General features: G+C 34.2%; 1 protein-coding gene across 2 annotated transcripts in view; it reads right to left on the bottom strand.

Annotated features, from left to right (window-relative positions):
- Positions 1-334: 334 nt before the first annotated feature.
- LOC140443430 (phenoloxidase-activating factor 3-like) overlaps positions 335-14,905 on the bottom strand; it is a 198,574-nt gene continuing 184,003 nt past the window's right edge. For both annotated transcript variants that reach the window (XM_072534683.1, XM_072534684.1), the window contains 3 exons: positions 14,477-14,676; positions 3,573-3,671; positions 335-1,052 (listed from right to left, as the gene is read on the bottom strand). In XM_072534683.1, the coding sequence (XP_072390784.1) occupies positions 733-1,052; positions 3,573-3,671; positions 14,477-14,676 (619 nt within the window). In that variant the 3' untranslated portion in view covers positions 335-732. The remainder of the gene's footprint in view (positions 1,053-3,572; positions 3,672-14,476; positions 14,677-14,905) is intronic.

Raw genomic sequence — 14,905 nt, forward strand, 5'->3', positions numbered from 1 at the left:
CATAATTACCCATATCTTTTGGCCTGAATTGGATTCGCAACTTTTGCCGCGTCTCACGTGGAGGTGATGTGACCTGGCCATCGAGACCGTCCGATTGGACCCCGTTAGACTCTTCCGTGTGGGAGTTTCTTAAGTCGCAATCATAACGACACTCAAAACCAACATAACTCATGCCATCGGTCAAAGTCAACATGATTTATACGAAAGAATCACAAAAAATTGGATATTTCGAAAAGACTTTCACACCAATAAAAACATTTGATTGTATTTTACATAATTTGTTTTATTTCAATTTAAAGATAGGAAATGCTTAAATAAAGAGCTTATATTTGGTTTCTTTGTTTTATTCTGTTTCAAAAATACTATCCAAAAACATTATATTTTAAAGTAAAAAATTATTTAAAATTATTAAAAAAAAAAGTATTAAACACAAATAACTTAAGAAAGATAAAAACTACGATTGTTTTAAGTATTTTGTAACAAACCAGCTGATAATATACTTATAAACCACTACATATATTTGTCCTTAGTCTAAAATTAAAATAAAAACATGAAACAGATCATTTATACAAATTCAATGTTTTTAATAACTCTAATAAAATATATCACATTTAATTTGCTTTTTAGCGTTAGAAATTTGAATTCTGATAATAAAATGGTACATTATTTAGCATGTCATTTACAACCAAATATCCATTCTTATCTAAAAGAAGTGAATAAAATTATATAATCCTAAGGTCTAATATTATCCAATATCCAGTCCATATAATAAGCCACCCGTGTGTAAACTCCTGGATAACCTTCTAAGCCACATTCACGGGGTCCAAAAGATACAACACCATGTTGGATGTAACGAGCGGAATGATCAATCAATCTGGCAACATGAAGTGGTCCTCCACTATCACCGGGACAAGAATCTTGATTGTTTTTACCTCCAGCACAAACTTGCTTGTAGGTGATGCGAGCTCGACTTTGATTTTTGTATACATTTTGACAATGATCCAAATCTACTACTGGTAAATCAACTTTTTGAAGTATATCACTTGTAGCTCCTAAAAAGTAAATAGAGCAATTACGTTAAAAACTTTTACCTTGTTTTAACTCTAGGTTACAAACAAAAAGCATTTTTATTAATCACAATAAGTCTAAGACTTTTCTAACTAATGTATAACAAATGCGATCACAAAATTAAACAAAAAACTAACTATGAAGCTGTAATATTGTATATAGCCCAATTAAGTTAGATTTTTACTCGACACAATTGTATAAAAGAGTTTGACATATCAGGTACAGAAAGACTCTCATCTAGGGACTTATAAATTTTTTAGTAGAACTATTCTTAAATAAACAATCAAAACGTCCAACTCATTCTTTTGCTCGTAACTTAAAAACTTGGCCACTTTGACGAAAATTTGACGTCAACAATCAACTTAAAAAAATACACAAAATGAGTTAGACTAAATTAAAATCTTGTTAATTAATTTTTAATTATTTATCAAAATTTGTTTAAATGTACCTGCACCTAAAGTGTACCTGGTGTTATCCTTTTTAAATTGTGTGCAAAACATGGACCAGATCGGTTAAATCGTTTTTCATCATCATCATCATCATCAATGGCACTAAAACTCTTCGTGAGTCTTTGTCGCGTTTACTATTGCCTTCTCTGTTTGTCGGTCCTGTGCCAGTAATTCCCATTGTTGCACTCCCATTTTCTCTAGATCGTCTTTGACTGAATCTTTCCACCTTTTTCTAGACCGCCCTACAGGCCTTCTTCCCTCTGGCCTATCCCAGAACACATTGTTTATAAGGCGATTGTCGTCGTTACTGCGTATCACATGCCCTGCCCATCTGAGTCTTTTGGCCTTTATATATCTGACTAGATTTTCTTTTCCGAATATAGACTCTAGCTCGTTATTGTATCTGCCCCTCCATTCGTTTGTCACGCTGTTTCTGCAAGGGCCATATATCATTCGAAGAATTTTACGTTCCCACACCAGCAATTTATTTATTTTTCTTTTTGTTAGCGTCCATGTTTCGCTTCCATACGCGACTGCTGGTCGTATTATGGTCTTATATATCCGGATTTTTGTACCTCGTGAAAGAAGTTTTGACTTTATTAGATGTTGCATTGCAAAAAAAGATCTGTTTCCTGTTATTATTCTCGTTTCAACTTCTCGCTCTAATTTGTTGTCATTTGTGATTGCTGCTCCTAGATATTTAAATTCTTTAACCACTTCGAAGTTGTGATCATTTATAGTAATGTTTTGCCTTATTCGCTGTCGTTCTTGTTTTGAGACGACCATGTATTTTGTTTTGTCTTCATGTATTTTTAGACTGATGTTTAATGCAGCTTCTTCAAAGCTCGAGAAAACTATTATTAAATTTGAACAAATCAGTTTTTTAGTATTTAAAAAATATTAAACATATTGTAAAACTACTTTCTTTGACGTTAACAAGTTTTTTTAGGTTAATTGGCTAATTCTGAACAATAAATGCTATTAGTAACTTTTTTCTTATATGCATCGTTGAGTTAAAAACAAAAAGCGAAGAAATAGCTATTTTCAAGGCTCGATAGCTCGATGAAAAATTAATATTTTAAGTTTAGCAATCTTCAAGTTAAACCTCCATTTTATAAGATCTCTAAGAGCTTTTAATAATAATTTAATAGCAACCTATTGTTTTTAAATTGTTAATTTAGTGCCAGACAGAGTTCCGCGACCGCTATATACTGGGTGGCCCTTAAGTAATTGTACAAACAGAAACCGTAGATTATGCATTTTAAAATATTACTATTTAAGCCAACTTGCTTTAATAAAATTTCGTCTACTTTAAAATGTATAAGGTATGTCTGAATTGTCAATATAGATGAGTCAGATAAAATTAAATTATTAGAAGAATTTTTCACTAAGTAACAAAAAACAAAATTTGTTTAATTTACTAATGTTTGTATTTTGAGAACGATTTCCGAAGTGGAAATTGAAACGTCAATAAACGTATTTTAAACTTTAATTGTGGCTTATTCCCATTTAAATATAAATTAATTTAAAATGCCACAAGAAAATAGCTTCAGAACAATATTCGTCATCTAGTAACCCCACCTATGTCTTAAAAGCTTCAGATATCTGCGAAACATTTTTCGACCTTTTTTTTAACCAGGCTGGGCTATCTTTGTTTACAACAATCCTGTTTAAACAATTTCCAATAATTTTGTTTGCTAAAAGTTAAGTTAAAAACTTTTTAACTAAATTTTTTTAGCTAGTATCTTTTTTTCTGAAAAAGTTATCTGTTGACGTGAAATCTCTAAATACGCAAGTTTTTAAGATTTGAGTAAACTAATAAGTTTGTCGTTTTGATTGTTTATTTAAAAAAATTTCCGCTAAAAAATTAATAAACCTTAAGATGAGAGTCTTTTTGTCCTATTTCATACTACACATTTTAACTGTCAAACCCACAGACCCACTAATAATACAGGTAGGTGATTTGTGGTCAAACCCGTCTATGCAGGTATGACAAAAAAATTCTTATTCTTTACTAACTTACTTGGTCTAATAATAAATTATTTTAAAACCAACCTGTTTGTGTATCTGTAACTCCCCATCCAGTAACTGTTACTCTAGTAAACTCATCAGTTCGATATTCACCAAGCGGCAAACATACTGGTCTAGCGTTTTCTAAAACAAGAAAAAAATTAACTTCAACATCGAAGAAATCAAGGTTACAATATTTAGCCCAGGGAAATAAGCATTTTTCATGACACTCGTCCGGCCAGGCAAACGACAGTTGTTTTGAGTAGTATGGTCCTCTGTAACAAAAGCCTATATGTTTCCTGCAGTCGATTTTTTGGACTTAATTAGTTATTAACAAATTAAAGTCAAAAAACGGAAAATTTTTGCTTTTTTCGTCCATCAGCAAAAAGTGAAGCATTTTAGACAAATTTTCGAAGAGAAGAAACTTATAAGTCATATAAAAACCTTTAAAATGGCGTTTTCTAAATGTTTTTATCCTTATTTGTTGCTTGGAAAGTTACAAAATAAGTAAAAAATTTCGGTTTTTTATAAATGTTAATAACTTTTTTGAAAATAAACTTATGAAATTTATATTTCATGGAATGCTGTGCCTTGTAGTGCTTAAAATATGGTTAAAATTTCAAAGTGATCAGTCAAATAGTTTAAAAGTTATTTTATTTGTTTATCCCAAATTAATTTTTTTTACAACAATATAAGTCAGAAAATTATATATTAAGTTATATTATATAACGTTAAAATATCTACCAAATTAATACTTTAATAGAAAAATAAAAATATCTAGAAAACTGATAACTTTAGGTATAGGGACTACTTTATAAAATTTGAAGTACGATATTAGTACTTTTTGATAGTGATATAAAATACAGGGTGTTCTATTGAAAATTACCAAGAAAATAATGTACTTGCATTTTGACTTACCCTATATTTGATTTAACGAATTTCAAATTTAAAATAAAATACAGGGTGTTCCATTTAAAAAAACATAAGTTTGGTCTGCCATCATCTTATGGAACACCCTGTAAGATTGTAACTAATTTTAAAATGTGCAGTTTAAATCTGCCTACAATTTTTGTCAACAACTTTTTTTTGTAATTCTTACTATAACAGATCTACTGAGATTTCTTAATTGTTATAAACAAAGCTGATATGAATTAAATAAAAAAGAGGCTAACTTTGCCTCAAATTATTTTAGGACAATTTTTTTTTCTTTTAAATTTGTAAAAAAATTTAGGCTTTTTAAATATAAAAAAATAATGTTCTTACAGGCAATGGCTAAAAAGTTATTCTAATTGTTTATAAGCAAAAAATCGACATGTTTTTGCAAAATTATTTTGCAATATTTAAAATTAATTTTCTTAATTTTTTTTTTAATGTTAATAATAGAACGAATAGAAAGTCTTCTTCTTCAAGAAACTATCATTACAATTACTAAAACTATATAATTTTCTGACTTATATTGTTGCAAAAAAAATTAATTTGGGATAAACAAATAAAATAACTCTTAAACTATTTGACCGATCACTTTGAAATTGTAACAATATTTTAAGCACTCATAGACACATCATTTTATGAAATATAAATGTTATAAATTTATTTTCAAAAAAGTTAATAACATTTATAAAAAACCGAAATTTTTGACCTATTTTGAAATTTCCTAAGCAACAAATAAGGATAGAAACATTTAGTAAACGCCATTTTGAAGGTTTTTATATGACTTAAAAGTCTTTTCTCTTGTAAAATTTGTTTAAAATGCTTCACTTTTTGCCGATAGACGAAAAAAGCAAAATTTTTCCGTTTTTTGACCTTAATTTGTTAATAACTAATTACGTCCAAAAAATGGACTGCAGGAAACATATAGGTTTTTGTTACAGGGGTCCATACTACTCATAACAACTGTCGTTTGCCTGGCCGGACGAGTGTCAAAAACAGAGTACTTTTTTGCTCATTTCCCTGGCCTAATTGTACGGTACGAGTCTTAACGTTTCTATACTATTTCTGACGCTTACTTAGATTTTGACACAACACACCAGTAAATAATTACACCGAGTCATCGACAAGAATAAAAATTAGAGTAAGTTGTAAAACGCAAGTTTGGGAAACTTACTATAACCCTTTGTTTTCTAGTGGTTTCACTGTGAAACCACATACAAATAAATTTTTTGCTACGTTCTCAGTGGTATTTTCCTGAAACCGCTCACGTTATATGACGTATAAGGCTCCTCCTACTGTAAAATGTATCGCGCATCGCCATTTACATTCTCGTTAATTCAATTATTAGTTGGTAATAACCCGTGTTTTGAACTGTGCTAGTGGTATAAGCGATTTTCGTGTTTTTTATATTATTTCGCTATGGCAGGTAACTTTATTTTTTATATACAATATTAGAAACATTTGTATCTATGATTAATACTTCCTATTACTAAAAGTTTTCAATTTACAATCAGTATATTGATGATATAAAATGCCGGTTTCATCCTGAAACCACTAGGAAACTAGATATGTACCTAAGTACTTATTTTTTATTTCAGAAAAAAAAATATATTCATTCAGACAGCTAAACAATATGTCGTCGGGTGATCTATTCACATTATTAGAGAATATTCTTTCAGATAGCGAGTCAGATGAATCGAGTAGTGAGGAAGACGATTTGCTTGACATTGCGAATATGCCAATATTATTTGAAGATCATCCAGACCAACCTTCAAGAGGCGACAATTCAGAGAATATTCTTGGTGATGAAGCCTTCTCGGACGACGAGGACGATGTTCCACCTGCTATTTTGAGGGATATAGAACAAAGAAGAACCTGGACCAAGTCAGCGGCATCTTGCGTTACTAACATGAAGCAGTTTACTGAAGAAACCGGTCCTAAAATTCCAGATGATATGGAGAGGCCAGTAGATTTTTTTTACACTTATTTCCCGGAAATCTAATTGACAAAATTGTATTCGAAACAAACCTCTACGCTCTTCAGAAACGTGGTGGAGACTCTTCATTCACACCAACTTCTGCCAAAGAAATTAAAATTTTCATTGCAATCAATATGTTGATGGGAATCAAAAGGTTGCCCAGTTATGTCGATTACTGGTCATCTGGAGAGGAACTACGAGATCACTACATTAGCTCAGCTATGTCTAGAGATCAGTTTGCTTGGCATCTAGGAAACGTGCATTTAGCAGATAATTCGGTGATGCCTGATCGCAACTCGCCAAATTATGACAAGTTGTATAAAATTCGTCCTTTATTGGATACTTTATCTGAAACGTTTCGTTCTTCATATGGCCCTTCAAAACATCAATCGATAGATGAATCTATGATTCGTTTCAAGGGTCGCAGTTGTCTAAAGCAATTTATGCCTCTAAAACTAATCAAGAGGGGTTATAAAGTTTGGGTTCGATCTGACGAGAATGGATACGTTTGCCAATTTCAGATATATGTTGGAAAAACTAATGATCAACCTGAAAAAGATTTGGGCCAAAGAGTTATATTAGACTTGACTCGAGATTTGGTGGCAAAAGGGTATCACGTTTTCTTTGATAATTTTTCAACTCTGTGCCCTTACAAAAAAACTTCAAGCAGAATGTATTTACGCGTGCGGTACCGTCAGGACTAACCGAAAAGATATTCCAAAAGAGCATCTGACAAAGAACTACAAATCCGGGGACAATCAGACTGGAGAGTCGGCAACGACGGACTGGTGTTTGTAAAGTGGAGAGACCGAAAAATAGTCCATTTTTTTGGGAATCATCAAAACCCTTCAGAAGAAACAACTGTTTCCCGCAAACAAAAAGATGAAAATTCACAAGTCGTGGCCTGTCCAACGATGGTCAAAGAATATAACCAGCATATGGGCAATGTTGACAAAACAGATATGCTGAAATCTGTGTATGAGATTGACCGCAAATCAAAAAAATGGTGGCACCGGATTTTGTGGCATTTCGTAGATATATGTGTCGTGAATTCTTTTATTCTCTTCAAACAAAAAGCGAAATGCACGGTTCCAAACCTGAAATTTTTTAAGTTATAAGCTTCAGGGTTAATCGGCGCCAGTGGTAGTAAACCGTCAAGAAGTAGGGTTGCTTCTCCTACAGTCATAGCGAAACATTTCAAAAAAATTGTGCCTTATGAGAAACGCTTTGACCAATGTTTGCAATTGCCACAACACGGGACATCTAGACGATGTGATTTTTGTAGCACTAGTAAGGATCCTCACAGAACCAGGTGGGAGTGTGCGACATGTAAGGTTGGATTGTGCCTTTCCGAAAAAAAGAACTGTTTTTCATTGTTTCATAAAAAGTAACCTACGTTTTATATTATTATTTAGTTATTATTTTAGTAACCTATCTTTCATATTATTATTATTTAGTTATCAGATTTTTTTTTATTTGAGAAAAATCTCTAGTTTCCTAGTGGTATCATGTCGAAACCATAGCCTATTAAAAAAAAATAAATAAAAAAAAATAATATTTTTCACTTTTTTGTCTTTTAGGAACCCAATAGAGTAAGATTATTTAATTTTTAGCTCAATTTTTGATTGTAAAAGTTTTCAGGAAACAAAGGGTTAAACTAAATTAAAAGCGAGAACTCTTTCCAACAAAGATATATTTCAAACTAACTAATTATTCATTCTCTATCGGAAACGATAAATTCGTCACCAACAAAGAATGATTTCACATTTTTTACTTAAATAGGCAAAACTGATAAATAGTCTTTTTACGTTGTATATACAAGTCCGTCGTGAGTATTTCTTGGTTAGATTACACTGGACAATAATAATATAGAAAAGGTTGAGTCATATAATTTGTATCTTCAAATATTCAAATATCTCTGTATCAGATTTTTAAGTGAAATCAATGATTTTTTTTTTTCAGATAGACTGGTGTAAAAGTACTAATTTTATTTAGGCCAAGTCAACTCAATGCTTTTGGATTGCTGTGGATCGAGCCTTGAGTTCTGCGTGATACTCAGATATTCTGCCGTTTAAACTAACCGCTCCAAGAAATAGCAGACTCCTCGTCTATACTTCCAAAGTACACTAGAGGTATAAGGAGAGATTACTATTAAATAAGTACATTGCCAAAATACATTACAAAATTGTATTAGAGATGGCACTTCAACGTTTCAAATCGATGTTTAGTTACATAATTAGAGAGTTTACTATTTTTATTAAGAATAAGCTACAATTTAACTTTAAAATAAGTTTTTTTTATTTTTTTTATATAAATACATACCAATGTGACAGTGACAGATATTTAAAAGTAAAAATATAAGTAAGTTCCCATTAAATTTAAATAATATAAATATGAGGTAAATATTGCCAGATTAGTACGATATGCTTATCCAACAGCTCCTGAAGACATGATGGAAAAATTGGCCGTTCAAACATTTATTGATGGTCTTCGAGATCATGAAATGCAGAGAACACTGCGATTAGTTCGTCACAAGACGCTGGTTGATGTCTTATCCGCCGCCCTCGAATACGAGTCAGTTACGCAGGCCTCTGGCGGGTACAGTAAAGTTAGGACTGTAAACAAGGAAGGTGATGAAGATAAACTTGACTAGCTCGATAATATGATAAAAGTATGACATGCAAGAAAAACGAAGACCATAAGATGCTGGATTTGTGGCGAAATAGGACACGTACGAAGTTCATGTAAGCACCCTAGATACGACGCAAATCAAGAAACCTAGAACGGGTCGGCCTTAGGGGGGCAGCTTCGACCTAGAACTTTTCCAAATACTCTCTTATACTAATAGCTTCTTTGAAATGTCGTGAAGATAGTATATATATAGATGGAGAAATAAATGGTAAAAGGCATACGTTGTTGGTGGATACCGGAGCGACCAGAACCATTATACGCCTGACAGTTATAAACAGCCGTAAGAAACTGTTACCAACGAGGTTTCGATTTCGGACCGCTACAGGTTAAAAGAGTTAAAAGAGAAAAGTTAAAACAGAAAGGTTAAAAGAGAAAGGTAATGAAGACGAGGTTGGCCGTGGTGACTGCGGCTAAAGAAATTCCTGTGAGACTTATCAATGTCAATGACTACCCAGTGACCATCAAGAAAGAGACAAAAGTAGGAACTTAAGTACCTGTGACCTCCATAATCCGTGAGGCGACAACATCTGATAATTCTAATGACAAATAAGAGCAAATGGTTGCAGTTGCGGGACAGTCTCTAAATCAGATGAAGAAAAGGAAATTAAGGGAATTTCTTCGGCAGTATCGTGATATTTTCGTACCGAAAAAAGGAAAGACGGCGAGAACTACCGTTGTTAAGCATAAAATTGATACTGGTAATGCTGAGCCAATTCGTCAAACAGCTCGACGATTACCACAGGTGAAAAGAGAGGAGGCTGAAACGATTCTTCAGGAAATTAAAAAAGACATGGTGATAGAATCTTCTTCGAGCCCATGGGTCTCTTCGGTGGTCCTGGTTAAGAAGAAAGACGGAACTACGAGTTTCTGTGTGGATTACCGTTTGCTGAACAACGTTACCAAGAAAGATAGTTATCCTCTGCCTCGAATCGACGATACATTGGACCCATTGGCTGGAAGTAAATTGTTTTCTACTATACAGAAGACAGCCTTCACCACAGTTTCTGAAATGTGGCAATTCAACGTTATGCCATTTGGACTCTGTAATGCTCCTGCGACATTTGAAAGGCTTATGGAAAATGTGTTGAGGGGACTATCTTGGAAAACATGCCTGGTTTATCTAGATGCTATAATCGTCTTGGGGGAGACATTTGAAGACGATCTGAAGAATTTAGAAAACGTTTTCAATCGACTTAAAGCTGCCCAATTGATGTTAAACCCCAAGAAGTGCCAGCTATTTCAAGGTAAATTCAATTATCTGGGTCACATAGTCGGTAAAGAACGAGTGGCCGTGTATAAGGGAAAAATCGATTTCATTAAGGAATGGCCAGTACCAACGGACAAATACTAAGTGAGAACTTTTCTTGGACTATGTACTTACTACCGGAGGTTTATTAAGAAGTTTGCAGATGTCGCTAAGCCATTAACGCGACTTACGGAGGAAGCAAGAGATTACCACTGGGATATAGACTGCCAAAATGCCTTTGAGACCTTGAAAAAGCATTTAATCACAGCACCAATTTTAGGATATCCACTGCCAGAAGGAGAGTTCATCTTAGATACAGACGCAAGTAATGTGGGAATTTTAGGAGTGCTATCTCAGATTCAATTAGGACAGGAACGAGTCCTTGAATATTTTAGTAAAGTTCTTTCAAAACCTGAGCGGAATTATTGCGTCACGAGAAGAGAACTTCTAGCAGTAGTGAAATCAGTAGAGCACTTTTATCAATACCTCTACGGAAGCAAGTTTTTAATCCGAACCGACCATGCCGCCCTTAAGTGGTTGATGCAGTTTAAGAATCCAGAGGGTCAGATAGCCAGATGGATCTAACGACTCCAAAAATACGATTTCAAGATTGAGCACCGGGCTGGAGTTAGCCACAGAAACGCTGATTTTCTTTCCAGAAGACCATGCCCGCAGAGTATTCCCACTGCAACAAAACGGAATTCAAGGAAGCAGTAGTGCTAAGAACAACGATGGTCAGCGACGATTGGACGCCAAGATAAGGGAAGAACAAAGAGAGAGATCCAGTTATACAGAAAATTCGAAAATGGAAAGAGGAAAACCGTCGACCACCTTGGCAAGAAATATTAAACCTATACTCAGTAGTTAAGACGTATTGGACCCAGTGGGACTCATTTATTATGGAAGATAGCTTGCTCAAACGAATACTGGAAAATGATGACAGTTCAGAGAAGAGAAAACATTTGGTGATCCCAAAAAGCAGAATAGCCGAAGTACTTCGTCAGTTACACGACAGTCTATCAGGTAGGCATTTTGGTGTAAAGAAAACCATTCAGCGAATTCGATAACGGTTTTATTGGATGAACAGTTCCGACGACGTAAAAGACTGGTGTAAGAAATGTACTATTTGTGCTACGAGTAACGGGCCTTATCGAAAAAAAGAGAGCTCCTATATGACAATATAATGTTTGAAGCCTGTTTGAAAGAATAGCTTTGGACTTCGCTGGGCCATTTCCAGAAAGTGAAAATGGAAGCAAGTACATTTGGTAGTACGTGGTAGTAATAGATTACTTCACTAAGTGGGTCAAGATTTACGCACTTTCAGACCCGAAGGCCGCTACCGTTGCAGATAAGTTGATCCAAGACTATATCAGCCGATTTGGAGTGCCTTTGGAGATCCATAGTGACTAAGGAAGGAACTTCCAAAGCGATCTATTAAAAAAAAATGTGATAGACTAGGCATGAAGAAAACAAGAACTACAGCGTATCATCCGCAATCGGATGGTATGGTAGAACGGATGAATTGGACAGTGGGCAAGTATTTGACAAAGATGGTGTCTGATCATCAGCGAGACTGGGATCAATATCTTCCGTTCTTCACAATGGCCTACAGATCTGATGTTAACGAATCAACAGGCCAGGCACCAGCCAGAGTCCTATTCGGACGCGAGATGCGACTACCTTGTGATCTAGAGTTTGGTTGTTGATCTGGAAAAGATGTAGCAGGTGAAGATTATGTGATTGAATTACGAAGAAGAATGGATGATGCACACGAGCTGGCCCGTTCTCATCTTTAGATCGCTAGCGACCGAATGAAGAAACGGTACGGTAAACAAGCCGAAAAGGGGTGCTTTAAGAAGAACGACAAAGTCTGGCTCTATAATCCCAACAAGCGAAAAGGTTGTTCTCCCAAGTTGCAGATGCATCACGTTACCTTTTCTACCTGGTAACAAAAGACACTAAACGTGACCAACCTACGTACCGTGATGCATGGGAAGCCTTACTTCAATTGAAAGAGCACGTACTAGAGTCCGACGTGCAAAAGTTAGCCATGCCAAAGTTGGAGTGCCGCCAATTAGATTGGAGAGTTATCCGAAATAGGGTGGAGAAGATCTTTAAAGACACCGAAGTCCAGGTGTTAAAAGAGAGTCCAGTTGCCGATACCAGCATACCGTTGCAGTTCCACTCCCGACAAGGTTCCAGAAGGAACCATCTTTTAAGAGGGGGCCAATGTTACCATAAATAATGACTCATAATATCTAAACTGTAAATATCCTGTTTTATTCAAGTATTTTTCAGATCATATACCTGCCGGCAGAAATTTCTAGTAAGAAGATCCACGGGTCCCCTTTGAATATAAAGACTTGTTTACACGAGTAGAGTTGTGAGGAGGGTAGAGTAGCGAGTACAGTCGACTCTACTCGCTACTCTACCAAAAATGGCTTGATACCGTTCACACGAGGAGAGTTACAAGTATAGTATTTATGAGAGTATACTGTGGAGTAGGTGTTTGTTTAGTACAAAATGAATTCAAGAAAAAGAAAATTGATTCAAAATTGTTTAGCTACTGTTGCAAATGTATTTGTAACTGAGGTCGCTTTGTAACAAAGAAAAGAGTGGATGAGAGAGTGGCTTAAAAGAAGGAATACACACGGGGTCTCAGCTCTTTTATCTTGATAAGAATATATTTTTTATTTCTTATTGTATTTTTTATTAACAAGTAATAAAAACCTGTAACTTGCCCGTGAGCCTTCAGTTTTCTTGTTTCTTTTTGCACCTTTCATGATTGCTTCCATAGGAGTTAACCATTTCACGTTCGGAACGTATACATCGGCTGAACCTGAATCCCATTTTTTTGATTTTTGTATTTTTACACACTCTTGATTATAAGTGCACCTTATATTCTTAATTTTTTGCTTGATCTCGTTTACTCCAAAGCCCTCTTTTGCCATTCTTTCGACGATTTCATCCTTCGCAGCTTGCCTAATACTTTTATTTCTGTAGTGTACACTTCCTAAATTCCATAAACACTGGTATTCGCAATACATCTCTACAAGTTTTAAAGTGAAAGTGAAATAAAGTTCATCTTAGGTGAACTTCATTTTCACTATTTACACAAAACACAACTCCAGACGGAATGACAGCGTCCCTATGCACTCTCCAACCTACTCTACTCTACCAGAATTGACCGCGTTTCATGGGTAGAGTGCGCAGGCGAGTGGATATTTTGGCGGTGGCGGTGGTAGTAGAGTAGAGTTACTTTGCCACATGTTGCTAGTCACTCTACTCTACCACGTACTATGCACTCTACTTGCTACTCTACTGCGTTGAGCGTTTTTACGGGTAGAGTTACTCTTAAGTATTTAAATATTTTTAATATTTAAATCCTTATAAAGCTTCTATACTGGCGTTCTATTATTTTTCTCTCTAGTAATATGCAGAGTAGTTGGTCATAAAATAAGCGACACGAAATAGTTATAAGAGTTCATTTACTTTTATGCCCGGAGTCCGTTATACAAAATAGCAAAAAATGAAAAAAAAATTCTCAGCTTAATATTAATCAAAAATTGTGTTTTTAAATATGAAAATATTTAAATGATAATGACCACTCGAATAAAGGGGGAAGAGAAACAAAAATCGGTATTTGCCACACTTATATGAAGTACGTGCTTAAAACATGGGAAAAATATCAAAAAATGGGTTTTTTAAAATTTTGAGGATTTTCCGGAGCTTTTTTGGTCATTAAAATGTATTTTCGTGAATTTTTCAGATTTTTGAAAGCAAAGTATAGGGGACTCCAGTGGCCACCTAGGAAGCTAAAAAGTTGACTAAAGGGGTTTCTAAATATGTACTTTCAAGTACCCACCCCAAATTAAAAATCCAGCCGAGTGCAGATTTTACCATCTTATCCCGTTATAGCTTTAATCTGATATGTATTAACTAAGTAGCACACCAATTTTTATTAGTATAAATTGTAAAAACGAGTAGTTATCACTTTAATTAATTTTAGTTCACACAAAGAACCTATGAACAGTATAAATATATTGTAAACTTTTCTTCATATTTTACGTATAATTAATAATAGTTAGTTAGTATAGTACTCACCAACATCTAGATTCATTTTTGCCACCCTTATAAGTCCAATATCGTTTGAAATTATGGTAGCATTAAATTCGGGATGAGGAATAATTTCTTCTATGGCCAAATCTTGAACAGGATCTTTAATACATTTTTCAGATCCGTCTTTGCCTATAACACAGTCACGTCTAGTCCTAATATTATATTCTCCCACTCGTACACCCAACCTAATAAAAAAATATCATATTAGTCTTTAAGATCCGTAAATGATATTAAACAATATATGTATTCTTAGAAAAAATAGAGGAAACTGGATAAAAACAACGTTCAAGATAATATAACACAAAACGGTGAATCCTTGACGGTAAATATTCATTTGAATACAAACGAGTTCTTTAAGTTTAATCCATACGTTTTAAAAAAATTATAACAAGACTAATGGAGTATATAATTCAA

Source organism: Diabrotica undecimpunctata, chromosome 6, assembly GCF_040954645.1.
Source record: "Diabrotica undecimpunctata isolate CICGRU chromosome 6, icDiaUnde3, whole genome shotgun sequence".
Taxonomy (NCBI): Eukaryota; Metazoa; Arthropoda; class Insecta; order Coleoptera; family Chrysomelidae; genus Diabrotica; species Diabrotica undecimpunctata.